The sequence below is a fragment of the Alexandromys fortis genome, unplaced genomic scaffold (genome assembly GCF_014885135.2).
Source record: "Alexandromys fortis isolate MF-2015 unplaced genomic scaffold, M_Fortis_MF-2015_v1.1 scaffold_99, whole genome shotgun sequence".
In the NCBI taxonomy this organism is placed as follows: domain Eukaryota; kingdom Metazoa; phylum Chordata; class Mammalia; order Rodentia; family Cricetidae; genus Alexandromys; species Alexandromys fortis.
The window spans coordinates 78,302-98,100 of record NW_026067982.1 but is presented as its reverse complement, the minus strand read 5'-3'; the positions used below and the strand labels follow the sequence as shown (position 1 = coordinate 98,100).

General features: G+C 42.0%; 1 protein-coding gene across 1 annotated transcript; it reads right to left on the bottom strand.

Annotated features, from left to right (window-relative positions):
* Positions 1-299: 299 nt before the first annotated feature.
* On the bottom strand, positions 300-15,004 carry Cox16 (cytochrome c oxidase assembly factor COX16). The gene is made up of 4 exons (XM_050158461.1): positions 14,191-15,004; positions 9,502-9,573; positions 5,053-5,115; positions 300-2,805 (listed from the first exon to the last, which is right to left on the bottom strand). The coding sequence occupies exons 1-4, from the start codon at positions 14,257-14,259 to the stop codon at positions 2,689-2,691; spliced, it is 321 nt and encodes a 106-aa protein (XP_050014418.1). The 5' UTR covers positions 14,260-15,004; the 3' UTR covers positions 300-2,688.
* Positions 15,005-19,799: the final 4,795 nt, after the last annotated feature.

The window sequence follows — 19,799 nt, the reverse complement described above, 5'->3', positions numbered from 1 at the left end:
CAGGGTACCAGGAGTAGTCCAACACAGAAAGGGTTTTATGAGGAAATTTTGTTAAGAGCTTTTCTTGAGTAGACAGTGTAGAGCTGTGTAAACTGTCCCGGTCTCTTCCCTATGAAATCCTGGTAAGTTTTATGTTGCTACTTTGTGTTAAAACCCTAATTTTAGGATAGAGAGCTCAAAAGACAATGTAGAATGCAACCCATGGCTTTGACATAAATTGAAATAGCCCCATGTGCTCTCGAAGGCAAAAGGTATTAAGCATTTTGGAGAAAACAAGGAAAAGACTTTCCACGCATGTATATCTTTAAAAAAATGTATTTATTTGGTATAGAGTGTTCTGTCTGCATGTTTGCCTGCATGTCAGAAGAGGGTGCCTGATCTCATTACAGATGGCTGTGAGCCACCATGTGGTTGCTGGGAATTGAATTCCAGACCTCTGGAAGAGCAGCCAACGCTCTTAACCGTTGAGCCATCTCTCCAGCCCCCCCCCCCACACACACACACATGTATATCTTAGAAATCATTGTTGTACACAATTTTTCACAGACCTTGAAAGAACAATACTCAATTTCATATGGAGAAACAAAAAACTCAGAATATCTAAAACAACCCTGTACAATAAAGGAACATTTGGTGGGATCATCCTGACTTCAAACTCTACTATAGAGCTATAATAATAAAAAACAGCTTGGTATTGGCATAAAAATAGACATCTGGAACCAAACAGAAGGCCCTGACATTAATCCACATACCTATGAACACCTGATTTTTGACAAAGAAGCAAAAATGGTACCATGGAAAAGGAAAAGAATCTTCAACAAATGGTGCTGGCATAACTGGATACCACCATGTAGAAGATTGCAAATAGATGCACAAAACTCAAGTCCAAGTGAATCGAGGAACTCAGTGTGAAACCAGTTACATTGAACCTGATAGAAGGGAAAGTGGGAAGTAGCCTTGAATGCATTGGCACAAGAGACCAGTAGCACACAGTTTTGGGGGGATTGTGGCAGGTGACCCTTACTGTCTGGATGGCTGTGAATGGATCCCAGACGCCAAGCATCAAACTCTTGATACTGGTTAATTTTGGGATGATTTTATTTGATTGTGACTGCGCATGCCCTGGCTCTTCCCTCTTGGAGGAAGAAAGGATTTAGCTGTTTTCTTTAGTTTTGTTCTTGTTTCATCTTCCAGGAGCCCATGGTTAGAGACACTTTGGATATTCTAGAGACACTTTGGATTCTAAAGAGGCTTTGAACTTTGAAAGAGTCGATATTTTAAAGACTGAACTTTAAAGACTGGGGTCTTTACATTGTCATATTAATATCAGCATGACACCATGGAAGAGCAAGACAGGCTATGGCTTAGTAAGTGCTGTATTCGTGTGTCAAGTTGACAAGGGGCGGATATTATGGTCAGTTTTCATGTCAACTCTACACAAGATCGGGTCATCTGGGAATAAGGAATCAGAGTTGAGAAAACGCCTCTGTAATAATTAGCCTGGAGACAAGTCCGCAAGTCATTTACTTGAGTGACGATTGATGTGGGAGAACCCAGCCCGTTGTGCTTGATGGCAGAGCGACCCTGGGGTTTATAAGAAATGAAGCTGGGTCAGCGATGGGGGCAAGCCAGTAAGTCATGTTTCTCCACGGGAGGAAGGGAAGGAGTGGAAACTGGGATTGGTAAAAAAGATAGTTTATTTTCTTTTATGAAATAAATTATATAAAAAAGAAGAAAAGTAACTAAGACAGTAACTTTGAAATCAGTTTGTCATGATCCACTAAATATCATTCTAAATATCATACCAAGACTAACCTGTTGAAACAAACTAGAAGCCTGGGAGAGGGAAAAGTAGGATGTTTTATTATTTTGAGGAGCAGTCATAGTGGGGCTATCACAGCTGAAACTTGAGGTATTTAGAGTTCAGCATTAAAACCACACGGGGTGGAGGGCTGGGGCTGCCTAAGCGGAGGTGAAAGGGGAAATGAACTGTTGGTTTAAGAACAAACCCTGCCTTCCCTCCCACTTCGCTGAGGAATCGGACCACAGCGTATCTCACAGGCAAACTAGAACCGACTTCCAGCCCAAGCCGCAGGCATCTGATAACCTCTGATAACCTCCACGAACGTGGCGTATCTTCCTACGGGCATGCACTGCACATGCACATGGGTTCGGTAAATATTACAATTTCCTTAATCGGCTCAATAGTTTCAGAGGCTGCTTAATGAAGTGTTAGGAATAAAAGATAGACCATTACTAGATTATGACCACTTATCAGTTTAACATAAAGTCACAATTTTATTGGGAAAATTTGGATCCCAGCCTACGATTTTCATCAGAATCCAAAATGAGGTAGCAAAATGTACTAGTGGCTGGTAGTGAGGGAGGACGTGTGGCTCGTTATGGTAGCAGTGGTCACATTCTTACTAGGGTGTGTGTGTGCATGTGCGTGTGCGTGTGCATGTGTGTGTGTGTGTGTGTGTGCGCGTGTGCATGTGCGCATGTGTTCAACACTGCACCTTTTGTCTGCAATCAGACTGACTGGGAAGCATAAAGACTCACATTTGACTTTTTAATCGAAACGTTCTGCCATTACATTACTCACATCCAAGTCTGTACAGGTCTGGGATCTTCTTCCTAGTGGAGTACAGGGCCAGGTGAGGACATTTTATTGAAAGCTGAGCACAGTCAGGCTGCCTTAGGCTTAAGAGTTTCTGGGTTTTGTCCTTGGAGGAGTTCCGGATCTTCCCAGGGCCTCGGGCCTCGAATATTCTTCCAGTCTTCAAAAGTGGAGTCCTTTATTTTCTATAGAACCATGAAGTTAAACACATTAGTACCGATGCCCAGGGGCTTTGGATGAGGCATTGCTGAGGGCTGAGTAGGGAAGGAAAAACCCAACAGGCTTCCGGACAAGTTCGGGAAATAAACCAACTCCAAAGCAAGCTCAAGAACTTCCTGAGGTTCAGAACTCTCCTGGCTTGTTGTGGAGAGACTTCACATCTACCTTTCCCCATAAGGACAGACTATTACTGACAGAAGGCGTCTACCCTCTGTTTCCGAGAGCACAAAGAAGGGAGGGGCTGGGCAAAGAAGAGTAGACGTAAAACTGCTCTAGCATAGCAACAGCTGAAGGACTGGTGTGGGTCACCGCGGACAAGACCCTGACGTCTTCACAAGAAAGAAAAGGACCAAGCTCCTTCTTCTGTGCCTGAGAAACGACGCTGGGCTTCAGATTGAAGCCGCTCTCCACGGGCAACCTGAGGGAACTCACTCATCAGCGAGCAAACTACCCAACTACACTTTGGAGCATCCCCACTTCACGTAGTCTCGAATGTCTTGAGCACAGGAAGAAGGCAAGAGAAAAGGGATGGACGGAAAAGGTCCCTTATCCTCTCGAATGGTCACTTCTATACACCTGCCTCTGGCCTGGAATAACTAAGGAGGAGAGGAAAAGGGCTAGGAGAGATCAAGGGGCAATTTAAATCCAAACATGGAGAAAATGATCTATGTTTCCCTTCATGTTTAGATCTAAGTATCAACTAGGTTATCCGCTCTTTTACTGACTGCAATCTTTAGCATGTAGCAAGGCCGCCTTGGCATCGACTCTTTTTTCCCCACCCTGGAAACGGGGTTTTTCTGCATAACAGCCCTAGCTGTCCTGGAACTCACTCTGTAGGCCAGGCTGGCCTCAAACTCACAGAGACCCACCTGCCTCTGCCTCCCAAGTGCTGGGATTAAAGGCGTGCGCCACCACCACCTGACTGGCATCGACTCTTATTGTAAGTGACTGCTAAAAGGTGAGACAAAATATTCTATATTTGGCTCTTAACTCCTATCGTTTCTACAGAACTACAAGGAAAATCTACTCCCAGATAAAGCCTCCAGAGCATCACTGCCCACAAAGCACTTACTTCCTCAAGCAGACAGTTCAAGGTTTTTACCAAATGACAGGAAAGCAGTAAATGAAAGCATTTTTCTTGAAAAGTCAGGATCACATATATATGGATGTACAAAGTGCTATTAATTTAGCAAATAAGTATTTTCAAGTATAGTTATGAAACTATCTAAACTTTAGATCATTTAGATTCTCAAGGTAGTAAAAGGTCTTTTGTGTAGTTATTTCTGTTGTTTTTTTTTTTTTTTAGATATTGTCTATATAGCCCAGGCTAGCCTTGAACTCACTATGTAGCCTAAGTTGGCTTTAAACTATCAGCAATCCTAATGCCTCAGTCTCCCCAAGCACTGGAATAACAAACATGGGCCACCAGTCCAGGGAGAAGGTGTTACTAGAGCAAGCCACTCTCCAGATACATCAACGTACACGTGCTCACGGGAATTTGAAATAATTCTTAAGCTGTGAGCCAAGGTTGGCAGGACAGAGTCATGAGAACATGCTGTCTTTAGAGGTCATGTACAGGAAGAACTCCTGGTAGACAATCTGTAAACCATGCAATTGGCTGAACACCAGGCTGTGCGCGTGTGCTAGGCATGACCCAAGCCTCCCCCTAACACCCAGCTACCACAGGACTGAATGAGGAGCCTAAGACATAGTGAGGAAAGCATTGGGAAGCTGGGGGAGGGGGGAGGGGCTCCACACCCCCGCCCACCAGAGTGCAGACCTCTCCTCGGTACTCGCTGCTCCTGACACCCAGCTAAGACACTGAAAGGCCACTGTTGCTCAAGAGTTAAGCTTACTTGAGGCTCACCCACGCCAAATTTAAAACCAAGCCTGGACAATGCCCTGGCACAGGTGTCACCAAGTTACCAGGCCAAGGAAACAACAGGGCTTGTCCCCAGATTCCCCTTTACAGAACAAACCAAGCAACAAAGAGCTTCCAGGTTTGGAGCAGCTCAGATTTGTAGTGCTTCATGGTGACATTTACCTGAAAAGCTATAATCTCCAGCACTTCCGGTTCGAGTTCTTAGGTAATTTACCATATGTCACACAGTCAGATTAAATTTATTCTTTGTTCACTGCTGATTTATCTTGAGGAATAGAACCAGTGATGACTAGTTAGACTGTTACAAACAGAGAATATTAACATACCATACCTCATATTCTGACTCTAAAGTTATTTTATTCCCTTTCAACTTTTTTTCCAATTCAGGATCAACCTGTAGAAAAGAAAAAAAATAAACATACATTATTAAAATCTTTTACATTCATTGTTCACTTTAATTTTGTTTTCATTTTTTACTTTTAAAAGTCACAGGTGAGCTGAAGCCTGGTGGCACACGCCTTTAATCCCAGCACTGAGGAGGCAGAAACAGGAGGATTTCTGTGAGTTTGAGGCCAGCCTGGTCTACATAGTGAGTCCTGAGCCAGCCAGGGACACAGTGAGACCTTGTCTCAAACAAAGTCATAGGAAAGCTGGCTGGGACAGTTCAGTCCATTGAAAGCAGATGTGGAAATCTCTCCTCTCCTCTCCTCTGTAGTAATTAGGACACACCGCCACTAATAGCCACCGATGCACACTGAGCATTGGTACTAGACACCTGCCACACCATCTTGTTTAATGCTCACAGAACCTGTGAGATAAACGTGAACTTCATCCTCATTATTACATGTCAGGAAACCTGGCAGACGCTTGAGTAACTTGTGAAAGACGCATGTGCAGTTGAGCACTGGCCTTCTGCCTCCAGAGGCAGCATTATTCACCAGCCATGCAGATTTTGTAGCACAGAAATATTTAAAGGGCTACTATATAATGCACCTAAAAAACAAAAGAACCCCTTCCACGGATCGAACAAAGAGCAAGCAATAGAATATTTAGGGTTCCCCAGAGGTCTACTGAAGCGCATACCTGCTACCTGCATGTCACCCAGAAGAGTGTGACAGTGAAACAAACCAGGAAATGGACTAGCTGCGCGTGCATGACTAAGAGCAGCCTGTGAGCAAAGTGCTGAGCCGGGGGACAATGCCAGGACTCCATGATACATAGATGGAGACAAATGACACAGATCCAAACAAGGTATGTTAGGACAAGCAGATCCAAAAACCCCAACACAGGCATGCCTGAGAATCCAGAATTACATCAGCACTACTGGTCACACGCCATTTCTGCCTTATCAGTAAACATCATCCCATTGTACATTTCCATAAGCCACTTTCTTGTGCTTCTATTTCCTGTACAAAGTAAGAGTAAAAAGGATCCAATGATGTCAAAATAATTTGTGAAACAGGAAAAAAAATCAAATAAAATCAAATAAAAACTCAATTAAGTCTTCAGTTTAAGGCGCAACAGAGAAAAATGCCACTATAATAAGAGGGTTTTCTAAGAGCTGAGAATTGGAGCTGCAACCCATTTTCCCCTTGGCTATACTTGCCAAGCCAGGAACAAGTACAGAATCATAACCAAGGGTTAGTGTGACAGCCAGGTATCATATGGTGCGCTCAGATATGAAAACTGTGGAAAAAATAAGGACAGAAAGTAAAAGGATTATTGGAAAGGTGTATTGGAAAAGGGGAGAGGAGAAGGGGGATAAGGAAGGTCCTAGGGGAGCCAATATTCTCAAAGCACATTACATACATGTATGGAAATGCCACGATGAGGCTTATCACTCTGTGCAGTTTATATGTTAATTTAAAAATAAGAGGAGCCACAGCTGGAAGGCAGGTAGATGCTGCTACTGGGGGCTAGAGAAATCATCACACAGGGCTATAGTAACAAACACAGAAAGCAAATGACACATGACAGAGATCTAGCACCTTCAAAGAAATCACTATATTCTAAACTCCCTAAGACAGGTATATAGCTAAGCTGAAAATCTCTGGAAAGTAGAGGTGAGCTTCCTGGATCCTAACTGAAAGTCATATAGTGACAGTCTGGTCTTAAGAACAAGCGCGAGGAAGAGATGCACAAAGGCTAACTCCAACTTTAAACAAGCCAGGCAGGACCCAGCTCACACCCAAGTGTTAAGGGGACCAGATTCCCGCTCTACCACTTAGGAAAAAAAAAAAAGATAAATTGTTTCTGAAGGAAAGCAATACCATCTAGAACATCTACAGCTACTTATAAACAATAATCAATATTTAACTGAAAATAGTTGTAAGACATATTCAAAGTCATATGGTCAAAAATGAAGAAAAATTAAATAATTATATCCTTATAAAAGATGGGCCTTTTGAGTAATTATAATTCACAAAGAGTTTAGGAAAAAGGGATAAAGTGTAACATTATGGAAAATTTCTCTAGAGTATTGAAATACATAATCAAGAATTAAATGAACAGCTGAGAAGTGAAAAATATGTACCAGATCACAAAGTCAAAGGATGGGTTTAGTAAGAAAGCGAATGTAACAAAACACAGATTTAGTGATGAGAAGATAAGACATCAGAATCCAGCGATGGGCATATATACAAAAAGAGTTAGGTTCTTAAAGCCCGTGCACTTACACATAATTTAACAGATCACACAACAACTCTTAACAGCCACCTGCAGCTAGCCATAGTTTAACAGAAACATGCATTCTGTAGCTCTTACAGCCCTTGAACTTAGGCCTAGTTTAATAGTACACTCTATGGACTTTAAAGTCCCAAGTAGAAAGCAGAAAGAAAACTGGGGGCGGGGGCATTTTATAAACATCAAGCTTTTTGTTTTATGCTTCCCTTTTCTTTTGCTTAAAATCTTCAAAGAATAAAATGACAATTTGAAACTCCATTTCCCCCCTATATTAGACTGCCTAAGAGTTAAGGAAAACATTTCTTGCTTCCATGATTCAATGTCTCTCTGTCTCTCTCTGTCTCTCTCTCTGTCTCTCTCTCTCTGTCTCTCTCTGTCTCTCTCTCTGTCTGTCTCTCTCTCTCTCTCTCTCTCTCTCTCTCTCTCTCTCACACACACACACACACACACACNGTCTCTCTCTCTCTCTCTCTCTCTCTCTCTCTCTCTCTCACACACACACACACACACACACACACACACATTGGGCTGCAGGTCAAACCCAGGACTTTCTGCATGTTAAGCAAGTGCTCTACCGCTGAGTTCCACCCCTAGCTCAAGCTACCACTGTGTATAATAGAATAGAAAGGATGACCCATGATAAGACTGAACAAGATCAACTTTTGTTCACCACTAAGCTATATTTAGTTCTACCTTTTCTAATCAGAAAAATGTAATTTTAAAAAGTAGATCAGTCAAAGTATAATAAATTAGTGTGGTATGCACAAGTTAACGCAACAATTACTATTTGAGGTTAAGAATTGGTATTTTAAGATGAACCGATTTAAGATTGACTTGTAAGTACTTGTCTGTCTTGTACTGGATATGTGAGATCCAGTATTCTTATGTGTTCCAATCCCTGTATCCAATATGAATGAAATAAAATTTATGCCCTGGCAATGCTGAAGCATGGGCAGCCTGTATATGGTGGTTTGGTTGAACTTGTCCATATTGGGTTTCATGGTCTAAGTCGATGAGGACAACTGACCAGGTCTCTTCCTCAAAAGGGCACCAGATCTCATTACAGATAGTTGTGAGCCACCCTGTGGTTGTTGGAAATTGAACTCAGGACCTTTGGAAGAGCAAGCAGTGCTCCTTACTGCTGAGCCATCTCTCTAGACTGCAATTTCTTTTTGCATATGGTGCAGTAGACTATTTTGGCTATTTAACTCCCTAATCCAGCTGTCGGTGTCCTTTTCATCTGTCATTATAGTAACAGAATTATTTAGCTTTCTTTTCCAGTGATGTCTGGATCATATAACACTGCTATTATGGTTATCCTTATTTTCATTGTCTGATCTTAAAAATAGGGCCACAATATTTACATTAAATATTAAGATAGTAGTATCTTTTAACAAAGCACAATGGATAGGCAAGTCAAAGACTGTCCTATTCACAAGTGCCTTACTTAAAATACACACTTAGTCATATTACTTGGAGTGATGTAGCAATGGAGGGTCCATTACCAAGGTGAACAATGTCTGTATTGGCATGTGATGATACATTACATATCACTCAGAAAAACCTTCACATATCAAGTATACGCTCTCTCTCCCCAAATTACAACATACTTCTCAATGAATGAACCAGAGTTCTCATGTAACTATGTGGCATAAATTTGACAGTGAATGTCTAATTACAGAGGATGAGAATCCTAGTTTTCTTCTGGAATGGTCAACTGACTGTATGCAAGATAGTATATATTACTAGCATTAAAATAAAACACTGAATTTATAATTTAGAGAAATAATGAAGTAAGATTGTTTGTTTATGTTCTTTAGCTCCCTATAAATCCTAAAAGCAACTACATATGAGACTATTTTGGGGGAGAAACAATGATATTACAAATTCCCTAGTGAATACAAAGAACTGTCACCAAATGCTATATATGGTTGGCTTTCATGGCCTCATTAGTGATATTTTAAACAAGGGAAGGCTCAAAGATCATCTATTAGGTTTTTCAAGACAGATTAATATTGCTAAATGAAGTGAGCATATAATTCTCGTAACCAAAAACCATACACTTGGACACAAGTCAAACACCAATCACAGTTCTTACCTTAATCTTCACAGCATCATATCGAATCTGTGAAAATTCACGCAGCCCAAAGGAACCTCCAACAACCAGCAACTGAAACAAAAGAAAGGAACAGCTGTATGAAATAGAAGGGCAGCCTCAGCCGAGCTCAATCAATTAACAGAGCCTAAGACAGAATATAAAAAACTATCGAAAATTATTACTATCATTTAAAAGTAGATGTGGGGGGTTGTCCTCAAAGGCATTCCAGGGACCCCTGAAACCTGTAGCATGAATAATAAAAACCCAGAGAAAGAAATTGGGGTTCAACCTGAAATAAGCAAAGCAGCCAACCACTAGAAAACCCTTTGACCTCTGTCAAATCTTCGGACGGAAGGGGCGAGAGAGATCCTGTCTTCACAAATCCTCAAACTCCATACTACACTGAGTTACTTCTCTTCCTCTTTATATTCCTCTCTCCGCCCAGCCATATCACTCCTGTCTCCAACTCCCTAGTACTGGGATTAAAGGTAGTGCTGGGATCACCTTTGTGTGACCTCTGCTTCTCTTTTAGACAGATTCAATCTTGTGTAGCCCAGGGTGGCCTTGAACTCACAGAGATCCACCTGCCTCTGTCTCCTGGGATTAAAGGTGTATAACACCATTCCCTGGTCTGTATGGCTGACTAGTAGGCTGCTTTACTCTCTGATCTTGTCAGGCAAGCTTTATTAAAACACAAATAGTATACCACTACAGAAACCTGGACAAATACTAAACCCTAAATATATTATGTATTTTCCTATACATATATACCTTTTATCAAAGTTTAATTTTCAAAACAGGTACAATAAGATTAGCAACAATAATGAAGTACAACAGTGATGATATATTGTAATAAATGCCATGTAAAGCTTATGAATTACTCATACCTGGAACTTTTCATGTGATTTATTTTCTTTTCTTTATAACAACTGAGACACAATAAGTAAAACCTCAGTAATGGAGGCTACTATGCTATGCTGGAAAATTTATAATAGATTTTTACTGAAGGCTATACATCAACCCCATATATGTTTTTTTTAAAGTTTAACTTCTTTTTTTTATATTTATTTATTATGTATACAATAGTCTGTCTGTGTGTATGCCTGCAGGCCAGAAGAGGGTGCCAGATCTCAGTACAGATGGCTGTGAGCCACCATGTGGTTGCCAGGACTCGAACTCAGGACCTTGGAAGACCAGTCAGTGCTCTAACCACTGAGCCATCTCTCCAGCCTCCCATATATGTTTTTGACTTTTCTGGTTTACTGGGTTTCTTTTTTTTTTTTTTTTTTTTTTGAGACAGGGTGTGGTACTCTGAATAAGAACGGCACCCATAGGCTCATATATTTAAATGCTTAGCCATCAGGGAGTGGCATTACCTAGAAAGATTAGGAGGTGTGGCCTTGAAGGAGGAAGTATGTCACTGGGGGTGATCTTTGAGGTGTCAGAAGCCAAAGCCTGGGGTGTCTCTCTCTTTCTGCTACCTGCAGATCCAGATGTAGAACTCTAGGCTATTTCTCCAGCAGCATGTCTGCCTGCACGCTACTGTATTCTTTGCCATGATGACAATGGACTAAACCTCTGAAACTGTAAGCAAGCCCCAATTAAATGTTTGCTGTGGTCACGGTATCTCTTCACAGCAATAGAACACCAACTAAGACACAGCATCTCATTCACCAAGATAGCCTTGAGCTTGCTATGTACCTGAGGGTCACCTTGAACTTCTGATCCTCCTGTTTCCAAATTCAAGAGGAAATAAAAGCACACCCAACTAAATGATAGGCTACTCTTAAGGTTTAGAGTTAAGATGTCTACATACCTAAATTTCTGTAGAGAGTTTATGTAACCTTAGAAGGCAAACAAACAGAAAACCTGATTGGTCAACTAACTGATAAGACCAAGTTTAAAAAAAAAACCTGCAAATGTCTAACTCTAACCAATTAAGTTATTTTTGCATTGTCTTTGTTTATAAATATTCACTGTCATTGATGCAGGACTTCTTCGGGTTCTAAGTGTGGCTCGATTCATGAGCCTTCTTTGCTCACACAAAATCGGTAACATTTGTTTGCTTACAGCTTTTTTATTTTTAAGATTTATTTTCTCATTTGCGTATGTGTGCATGTGTCTGTGCACGTGTCTGTGCAGGTGCAGGTGTATGTGCACGTGTCTGTGCAGGTGCAGGTGTATGTGCACGTGTCTGTGCAGGTGCAGGTGTATGTGCACGTGTCTGTGCAGGTGCATGTGTCTGTGCACGTGTCTGTGCAGGTGCAGGTGTATGTGCACGTGTCTGTGCATGTGCACGTGTCTGTGCACGTGTCTGTGCAGGTGCAGGTGTGTGTATGTGCCTGCGGAGGGCAGAAGAGAGCATCAAATGCCCTAGAGTTGGAGCTTGGGGCAGTCACGAGCAGCCTGAGAGAGGTTCTGGGGAGCACTGGCCCTCTGAAAGAGCAGCAAGGGCTCTCAATCGGGAGCCACCCTTCCCACCTGTCAGGTTTTTCTTTTAATACTATCACTACATAGGGTAAACCTAGGAATAAAATGCCGGCCTTGTCTGTGGAGAATTTCTTTCAGTTTTATGATTTTGAAAAGTTGAGCATTTGGAAGGCATTGCCCTTTTTCTTATCACGTGGTAAAGGAGTCTTGGAGTGCAGGCCACATTTCTCAGTATGCAGAAACTCTTAAAAGAGATTTCACACTGCCACTGCTATTTTACCAGAAATTGAACTGGCTGCAATTCTCAGGCCAGAGAAGCAAAAGCTTAGCCATTAGGGGAAAAAGGTTGATCCCTATATCACTGGTTAAATAATTAAGATATAAAGAGCATAAAACTATGAGATATAAATTTAAAATCTGAGGTTCATAAAAGTAACAAAACTTCATAGTTGTAACTTTGAAACTTCTCACAAAAAAAAAGAAAAAAATAAATGACCAATCCAGAACCAAAAAGGACAACAAATGGGGAGAGCATCTATGATATGTGTTCAAAGACGGGGGAGGGGGAGTAAAAAGCAAAACAAAACCTAGCAGTCATCATAGAGTCTCTGTGCACACTAGATCAGGGGCTCGGTTAGACGATCTGCCTTAGCTTGATGCTTTCTTCTCTCCAAGCATGCTCTCGCCTGCTGTTGCCTCTCTTGCAGTCTAGAGAGCCACTTCTCAGGTTTGAGGGCTCTTTATCTTCACCCCCATGATTTTTAGATAAGTAGGTAGCCACAATAAGAAGCTTATATTTAACAATTATACATAAAAAATATTCTTAGCTACTTGAAAAAAGAATACTACTTTGGATTACACAAGACCAATACTGTATCAGGCTGTCTTTATACATACGTAGAACATGCAGTTGTGTTATACATACATATCAACATGTAACAACAACAACTGAAGACGCCATGACTTTGAGAAGGAGAAGAGGATTGCAGAAGTTGGAGGGGGACAGGTAGGGGTGGAAATGATGTCTATACAGTACTCATCTATGAAATTCTCAATGTATATCATTTTTAAATAAAAACAATGCTATTTCACATAAACACTCTCGAAGTGTGTGCGTGTGTGCAACAAACAGAAAGGAATGACTGGTTAAACTTCTGTGGGGTAAAAGATCAAAATGAATACATCATCCGCAGATGTTGCTTTTGTTACATGGCTGGAGGTTTAATTTGCCAGTGCACACCTGATTATGGTATACACCTGATTGATTATGGTATGATAAAACAGAAAAAGAAAGCCTCAGACCTCAAAGGAGGGTTTCTCAGATTGGGTGGGCACTGGAAGTGCTCCTTGTTTACCCAGTGGAAGAACATCTGACTGGAAAGCGAATTAGGTTTAGAAGTTTTATCCAGACAGGTCCAGAGTATGTCTTCATAACACTTGATGTGACCACTTAAAAACCGACTGTGAAGGGGTTTCCTTCTTGCTGATCAACTCTGAAAATAGAGCAGGAAACCAAGTCTACGCAGAAAGCCTTGCCTTTAGGGGTTGTTTGATTTTTCTTCTTTCTTTTTGTCTTTCACTAAGTTCTTGACTTCTGATTTTAAAAGGGAAGAAAATCAAATTGGTTCCCATAGTGACAGAGGGTGATTCCAAGTCAGCGACTAAAATCAGTGTTTCCGAACCGCAGAGGAATTGCAGACAATAAATTTTACCCATGCCTTATCTACACGAATTGTTGTCGTTTCTCTAAGAGCTAATGCTTATCCTGAAACTCTTAAAGCAGACTGCATAGTTTCCTAAAGATGAAAACAAAATCCACATACATCAAAGATGACTAAAAATCCTATTACATTTCCTAAGTCAGCCTCTCTCTCTCAGCACTGCTTAAATACAAAAGCTGGAGCTTCACCTCTGCCAATTGCCACACCAAAGTAATAAAAGTATGTTTAAAAGCTTTAATATGATATGGGCGGTATTAAAGCAAATTAACTTGTCGATGATCAAACAAAAATTTGAACATAATTACTGGTGCTCTGATCGGTTTTCTGCCAACCTCAACCTTCAACCCCAGGAAACGGGGACAGTGACAACACGCATGTTCATGAAGGGAAAGGAGAGGACCCTTCTGAGTGTGAACCAGGAAAAATTTAAGAGCTCACATCTCTAGCAGCCACTCAAGGGCACCAGTCAGCGAAGGTGGCCCCGCCCCTCCAGGAAGCCCCGCCCAAGCCCCGCCCCGCTCGGGCCGCAGCCACTCACCAACATGGGGACTCCGTAGCACAGGGTCTTGTTCTTGCGCAGAGCGCGCAGCACGGCGGGCCCAACCATGGCAGAAGCTGCGGCCGGCTTCGCTCCTTTGGAGCGGCCCCAGAGCGATCCCTGGAGTCCAGCGGCCTCGCCCGCCTCCCAAGTGAAGTTGTAGACTGAGCACTGGCTTTGGACGCGGAGTCCTCGCCCGGTAGGCCTCCGCAAGTCCGAAGTAATCGAGTCGTCCTAACACACTCCGGTCCCCTACTCCCCGGAAGTCGAGGCCTCTGAGTTTTGGTTCCGGGACGCCGGGGACGATTGGATTTTCGCTTTGGAAAACCTGTAATTCTCATAGTCTGGATCTTGACTCGTGCCTTCTGGCCTGATAAACTCAGTTAAGGGGTATGGGTGTTTTTCTGAAGCTAATACACAAGTAGCGTGGGTAATTCAGCAGGTTGATGAAGACTTTAAATCGTGGCTTAAGTTATAACCTAACCTTTAATGTTAATACATGTGCGACACGGCCTGTAGTTAATGAATTCCTGTTTTCCATGGACTAAGCAACTTTACGACCCGTTTGTGTGCTTCTGGATGGCTCAAGGAACATGGAGACGAAAAAGAAAAAAAAAAAAACAGACCATCTAATGGAGACACCGACTAAGGTCTAAAGTAGGAGAGCTTGGGAGAACAAAACACCCACTGTGCCATTTTCCAGGCAGAGCCAGAGAAAACCTTTCAGTCTGTCCTTGGCTCTCTAATGCCACTGAAATGCTTCTGGTGTCGCCTCCCAAGTTGTCCCCACAGGAGAAGCTCCTTACCTCTTTAGGCTGAGGACTATGTCGGGGTGGGGGGGGGGTGGAGTGGGGGTAAAGGGGAAAGAGAGTGGCTGTGAAATTAACCTTCCACATCACCGGGAGACGGGTTAATACATAATGATGATCAGATTCTCTTGGCTGTGCCTCCATGCGTCACTATTTTTTGGTTGTTTTAACACGCTTAAAAACTTGGGTCTGGTGACTTTTCTGGAGTGGTGGTATGGTGTGGTTTTTTGTTGTTTTGCTGCTGTTCGTTCCATACTCCATCCTGGAAGACATAATATTCCTTATTGAATATGCCGTGAATTTCCACACCTTCGATATGCACCTCCTGGGACGCAGTGCTTGAAGTTCACTGTACTCTATAAATAGGCAACATGAATTATTCCCTCAGTGCTCCCATAGCCTTTGACATAGAACTTGCAACACTGTGTACTGTACCAGTTATAAAAGCATTCCCACTCTTATTAGTAAACAAGGAAACAGGAAGATAGCAACAATATTTCAGAGTTTAAATTTCAATATTGCGGGGAGGGGGGGGGGGAGACATCACTTGCATTAATCCAAAGGAAACTTTGATGTGTCCAGGACAGCCTTTATTAAAGTAAGGCTTTGTGTTCATCCCTTTCCTCCCTCCTGTTTCTGCACTTGACTGTGGAAGAAACATGCCGGCCAGGGAGTGAAGTAGTAGAAACAGAGGCTAGAAACACACGTGGGAGTATTAGAAGTGTGAAGATTTCCTGAAAAGAGTCAAGCAGAACTTAGGATTGGAGGAATAGGTTTATAATAATAGGGGTGCTATAACTTATGGATGGGGTCTCCTTCAGATTTATTCTTTTGGCCTGACCGTACTGGTCCCCCTGCACCAGAGCACTAGCCGAACAGGTGGAATTATTGTACCTTGCTTTGGATTACAAACTTTTGTTGTCTTAAAAAAATCTTTTCCGTGCAAAGATAAAACCATAAGGGGAGATAAAACTTATTTAAGTTGTTTTGGTTTGGTTTGGGTTTTTCAAGACAGGCTTTCTCTGTGTATCCCTGGCAGTCCTGGAACAAGATCTGTAGACCAGGCTGGCCTCAAACTCATAGATCCACCTGCCTCTGCTTCCTGAGTGCTGGAATGAAAGGCATTGGCCACTACCACCTGGGTACATGATTTATGAATATATTGTGAGCTGTATAGCACTTACATGTGGCATCATCTTATTCGCTTCCCTATGACATATCAAAACCCATGCAATGTCCACTTTACTTAAGTATATTACTTCTCTCTTCATCGGAAGTTAGAAGTCAAGGAGCCTGGCTCCCAAACTCTGGCTCTTTTCTGATCCCCTCACTCTGTACAAGATCATCTTTCTAAGCCATTCTCCACCAAAGCCCTGCACCCAGCTAGTAGTTTCTAATGGGTTTAATCCTATACATATATTTTAGATAATACTCTAACCAGAAGCCTGTTATCCTTTTCATATAAGGTATCTATCCAGATTCATATAGGGTAACAGGCTTCTCAAAGGTCACACTGTCAAGTAGTAGAGAAATTAGTAGATATTTTCCAAATATAACTTCTTATAGAATTGACTATTACCTCATTGAAAGTGGCTTCTATGGACATTTTATGAATCCTCCCCAACTTGCAGACTGTTTTGTTTCAGTCTTGTAACCCTTAAATTAGAGCCTTAAGTCCTAGAATGAGAAAAAACCCATAGATTCAAATGTTGGAATATTTGGTTCTCAGTTGGTGGAACTGTTTGGGGAGGATTACTACAGGGGACTTGGGGAATTAGCTCTTCCTTTCACCATTCAGGCTGTCAGGCTTGGTGGCAAGAACCACAACCCCAAGCTATCTCACTATTCCTTTCCCAATGATTAAACTTCGATTGTCTCCGACTCCTCTAGAGACTACTAAAATCTACTGTAGGCCCTATCACCAGTTTCTGATTTGAGCAGGTGAAGAATGGGACCTATGGTATGTTTTCCTAACAAGGTACCAGGTCATACTGAAACAGGGACACTTTGAGGATCTATGATCTATCTTCTGTCCCTAAACACATTTTGTCTTCAAATTTTAAATCACGGTGGGAGGGTTTCTGGTATATTGCTAAAAACTGGGAACCATAGCTTCATTCTGTAATCCCTACATCATGAGGCGGGAAGATCCATCCTATTTAATTTAAAGGCTATCAAGTTATTGACAGTTAACTGGAGTGTCTTCCTTCTCTGGAAGATGAATGTGAGATCTGTTATATGCCAATGCTGAAACATTATTTGTTAAGCTTTAGTTTTTACATGTATTTATTTTTGTATATGTGTGTGGGTGCCCGTGTCCTGTGGTGCTGTGGGCATGTGGAAGTCGGGAGACAAAGGAGGAGGGTCATTTCTCTCCTTCGTGATATGGGTCCTAGGGATCAAACTCAGATTGATGGGCTTGGAATCAGGCACATTTACTTGCTGAACAATCTCGCTAGGCCTGAACATTTCCAAGCCAGGTGTTTAGGTACATGCCTCTAAATTTCGGCATCTAGGAGGCTAAAGCAGGAGGACTGCGGGAGGCCAGTCTGGGCAACACAGTCACTTCCACATAGGCCTGTCTCAAAACAGGGCAAAAACATTCCAGAGAAACATATTTAGAAATATAAAGACAAGTTTGATTCTAGAGCAAGGCTACCTTTATCTCATGACTAAGTTTTTGCAAATAAAAGCATTACAAAATTGGCCAATGTATATGTATATTTTCTGTTAAGTGATTGAGTGACATCTGTTGTCCACAACTGGCTTTTAAAAATTGATGAGATATCACCGTACACATTTCTTATAAAACACTGACCATCTGAAAACAAACCTACCTAACTCAAAACAAACTACTCCCTGAAGTAATCAGTTGAAAAATAAAATGTTGCTGAGTCAAGCCCCCACCCTCATGCAGATTGGTTACCAAAGCATTGTGTAAAATTTATTCACAATGTAGTTTCACCTGGAGACAAGACATTAGGTCTCCAATTCACCTCCACAGGAGCCGGGTTCCAGGGTATTTCTGTGGCAAAGTGAGGTGGCCTATAACATAAGGAGATGTTACTTGAACTAATTTTTAAAGAAGGTAATCCGTGGTCTGTGCACATACAATCAAACCTCGTGGCTCTTCACGGGACACTTTCAAAAAGTTGGGGTCCATGCTTTACACTTTGACTCCTTTAAAATTCTGTATTAACTGGAGACAGTAACTTCATATCTCTTAAACCCCAAATTTCTATCTTCTACACAGGGAAAATAATAGGCTCATTTTAAGGAGTTTGTTTATAGTTGTGTGTATGTGTGTGCATGTGAATGCAGATGCCCTCGGAGACCAAAGGTAGCATGTCCCTTGTGTAGTGATATTCCATTTGTATTTTAATAAATAAAGCTTGCCTGAAGATCAGAGAGTAAAACAGCCCCACTGGTCAGCCTTACAGACCAGGCAATGGTAACACACCTTTAATCCCAGTAGCCACACTAGTTGCCATAGAAACCAGGCAGTGTACACCTTTAATCCCAGTTCTAGAAAGGATCATAAAATGGGAGGGGATAGTTCTCAAACACAGTCTCATTCTGAGATTCCTGGAGGGAGGATCACCATTTCGGACTGAGGTCGAGGTAAGAGTCAGTGGCTGGTTGTTTTGCTTTTCAGACGTTCAGACTGAACCCCAATTTCTCTGAGTTTTTATTAACTATGCATCACCCCCTGAAACTGGAGTTACAGATGGTTGTGAGCTAGGCAAACTGAGTGCTGGGATTCGAACTTTGGTTCTTTGCAAGAGCAGTACATGCTCCCAACTTCTGAGCCATCTCTTCAGCCTTGGTATACTTATTTTAAACAATAAATGAGAACACTTCTATAAAGTAAATGCCCAATATAGTTCAATATTTTCATGTGAATGCTTGAATCTAAAGAGTGGGATTCTGGCCATAATTGATGCTCACTTTTTTATTATTTTTTAATTTTTTAAAATTAATTTTACTTAGCAGTCATAATTCCCCCTCCCATCCCTCCTCCTGCTCCCCCCACTCCCCCCTAGCCCACTCTATCCACTCCTCCAGAAGGGTAAGGCCTCCCATGGGGAGTCTACAAAGCCTGGAACATTCAGTTGAGGCAGGTCCAACCCCTCTCCTCTGCATCAAGGCCGAGTAAGGCATTCCACCATAGGGAATGCGCTCCAAAAAGCCAATTCATGTACCACTCTTGGGCATATACACAAGGGATGCTTAATCATACTACAAGGACACTTGCTCACCTATGTTCATAGCAGCATTATTTGTAATAGCCAGAACATGGAAACGACCTAGATGCCCCTCAACTGAAGAATGGATAAAGAAAATGTGGTACATTTGCACAATGAAGTACTACTCAGCCGTAAGAAACAATGACATCAGGAAATTTGCAGGCAAATGGATAGAACTACAAAATATCTTGAGTGAGGTAACACAAACTTAGAAAGACAAACATGGTATGTACTCACTCCTAAGTGGATACTAGATGTAAAGCAAAGGATAACAAGATTGCAACCCACAGCTCTAAAGAAACTAGGTAACAAGGAAGACCCTAAGAGGGACAAAAAGTGTGGCATCCATACTACTATGTAGTGCAGAGCCTTAACTACGGGACTATTCGCCAGCCAGGCAAGGGCCTGGAGATTGAAACACACAAAGACACACAGACAGAGCCACGGGTCATCCTTGAAACAGGAATGCCCCCCCCCTTTATTGTGTTCAGGGACAACTTCTATAGGGATCCTTAACTGATAGCCACGCCCCAGCCAAACACACCAGAAACCA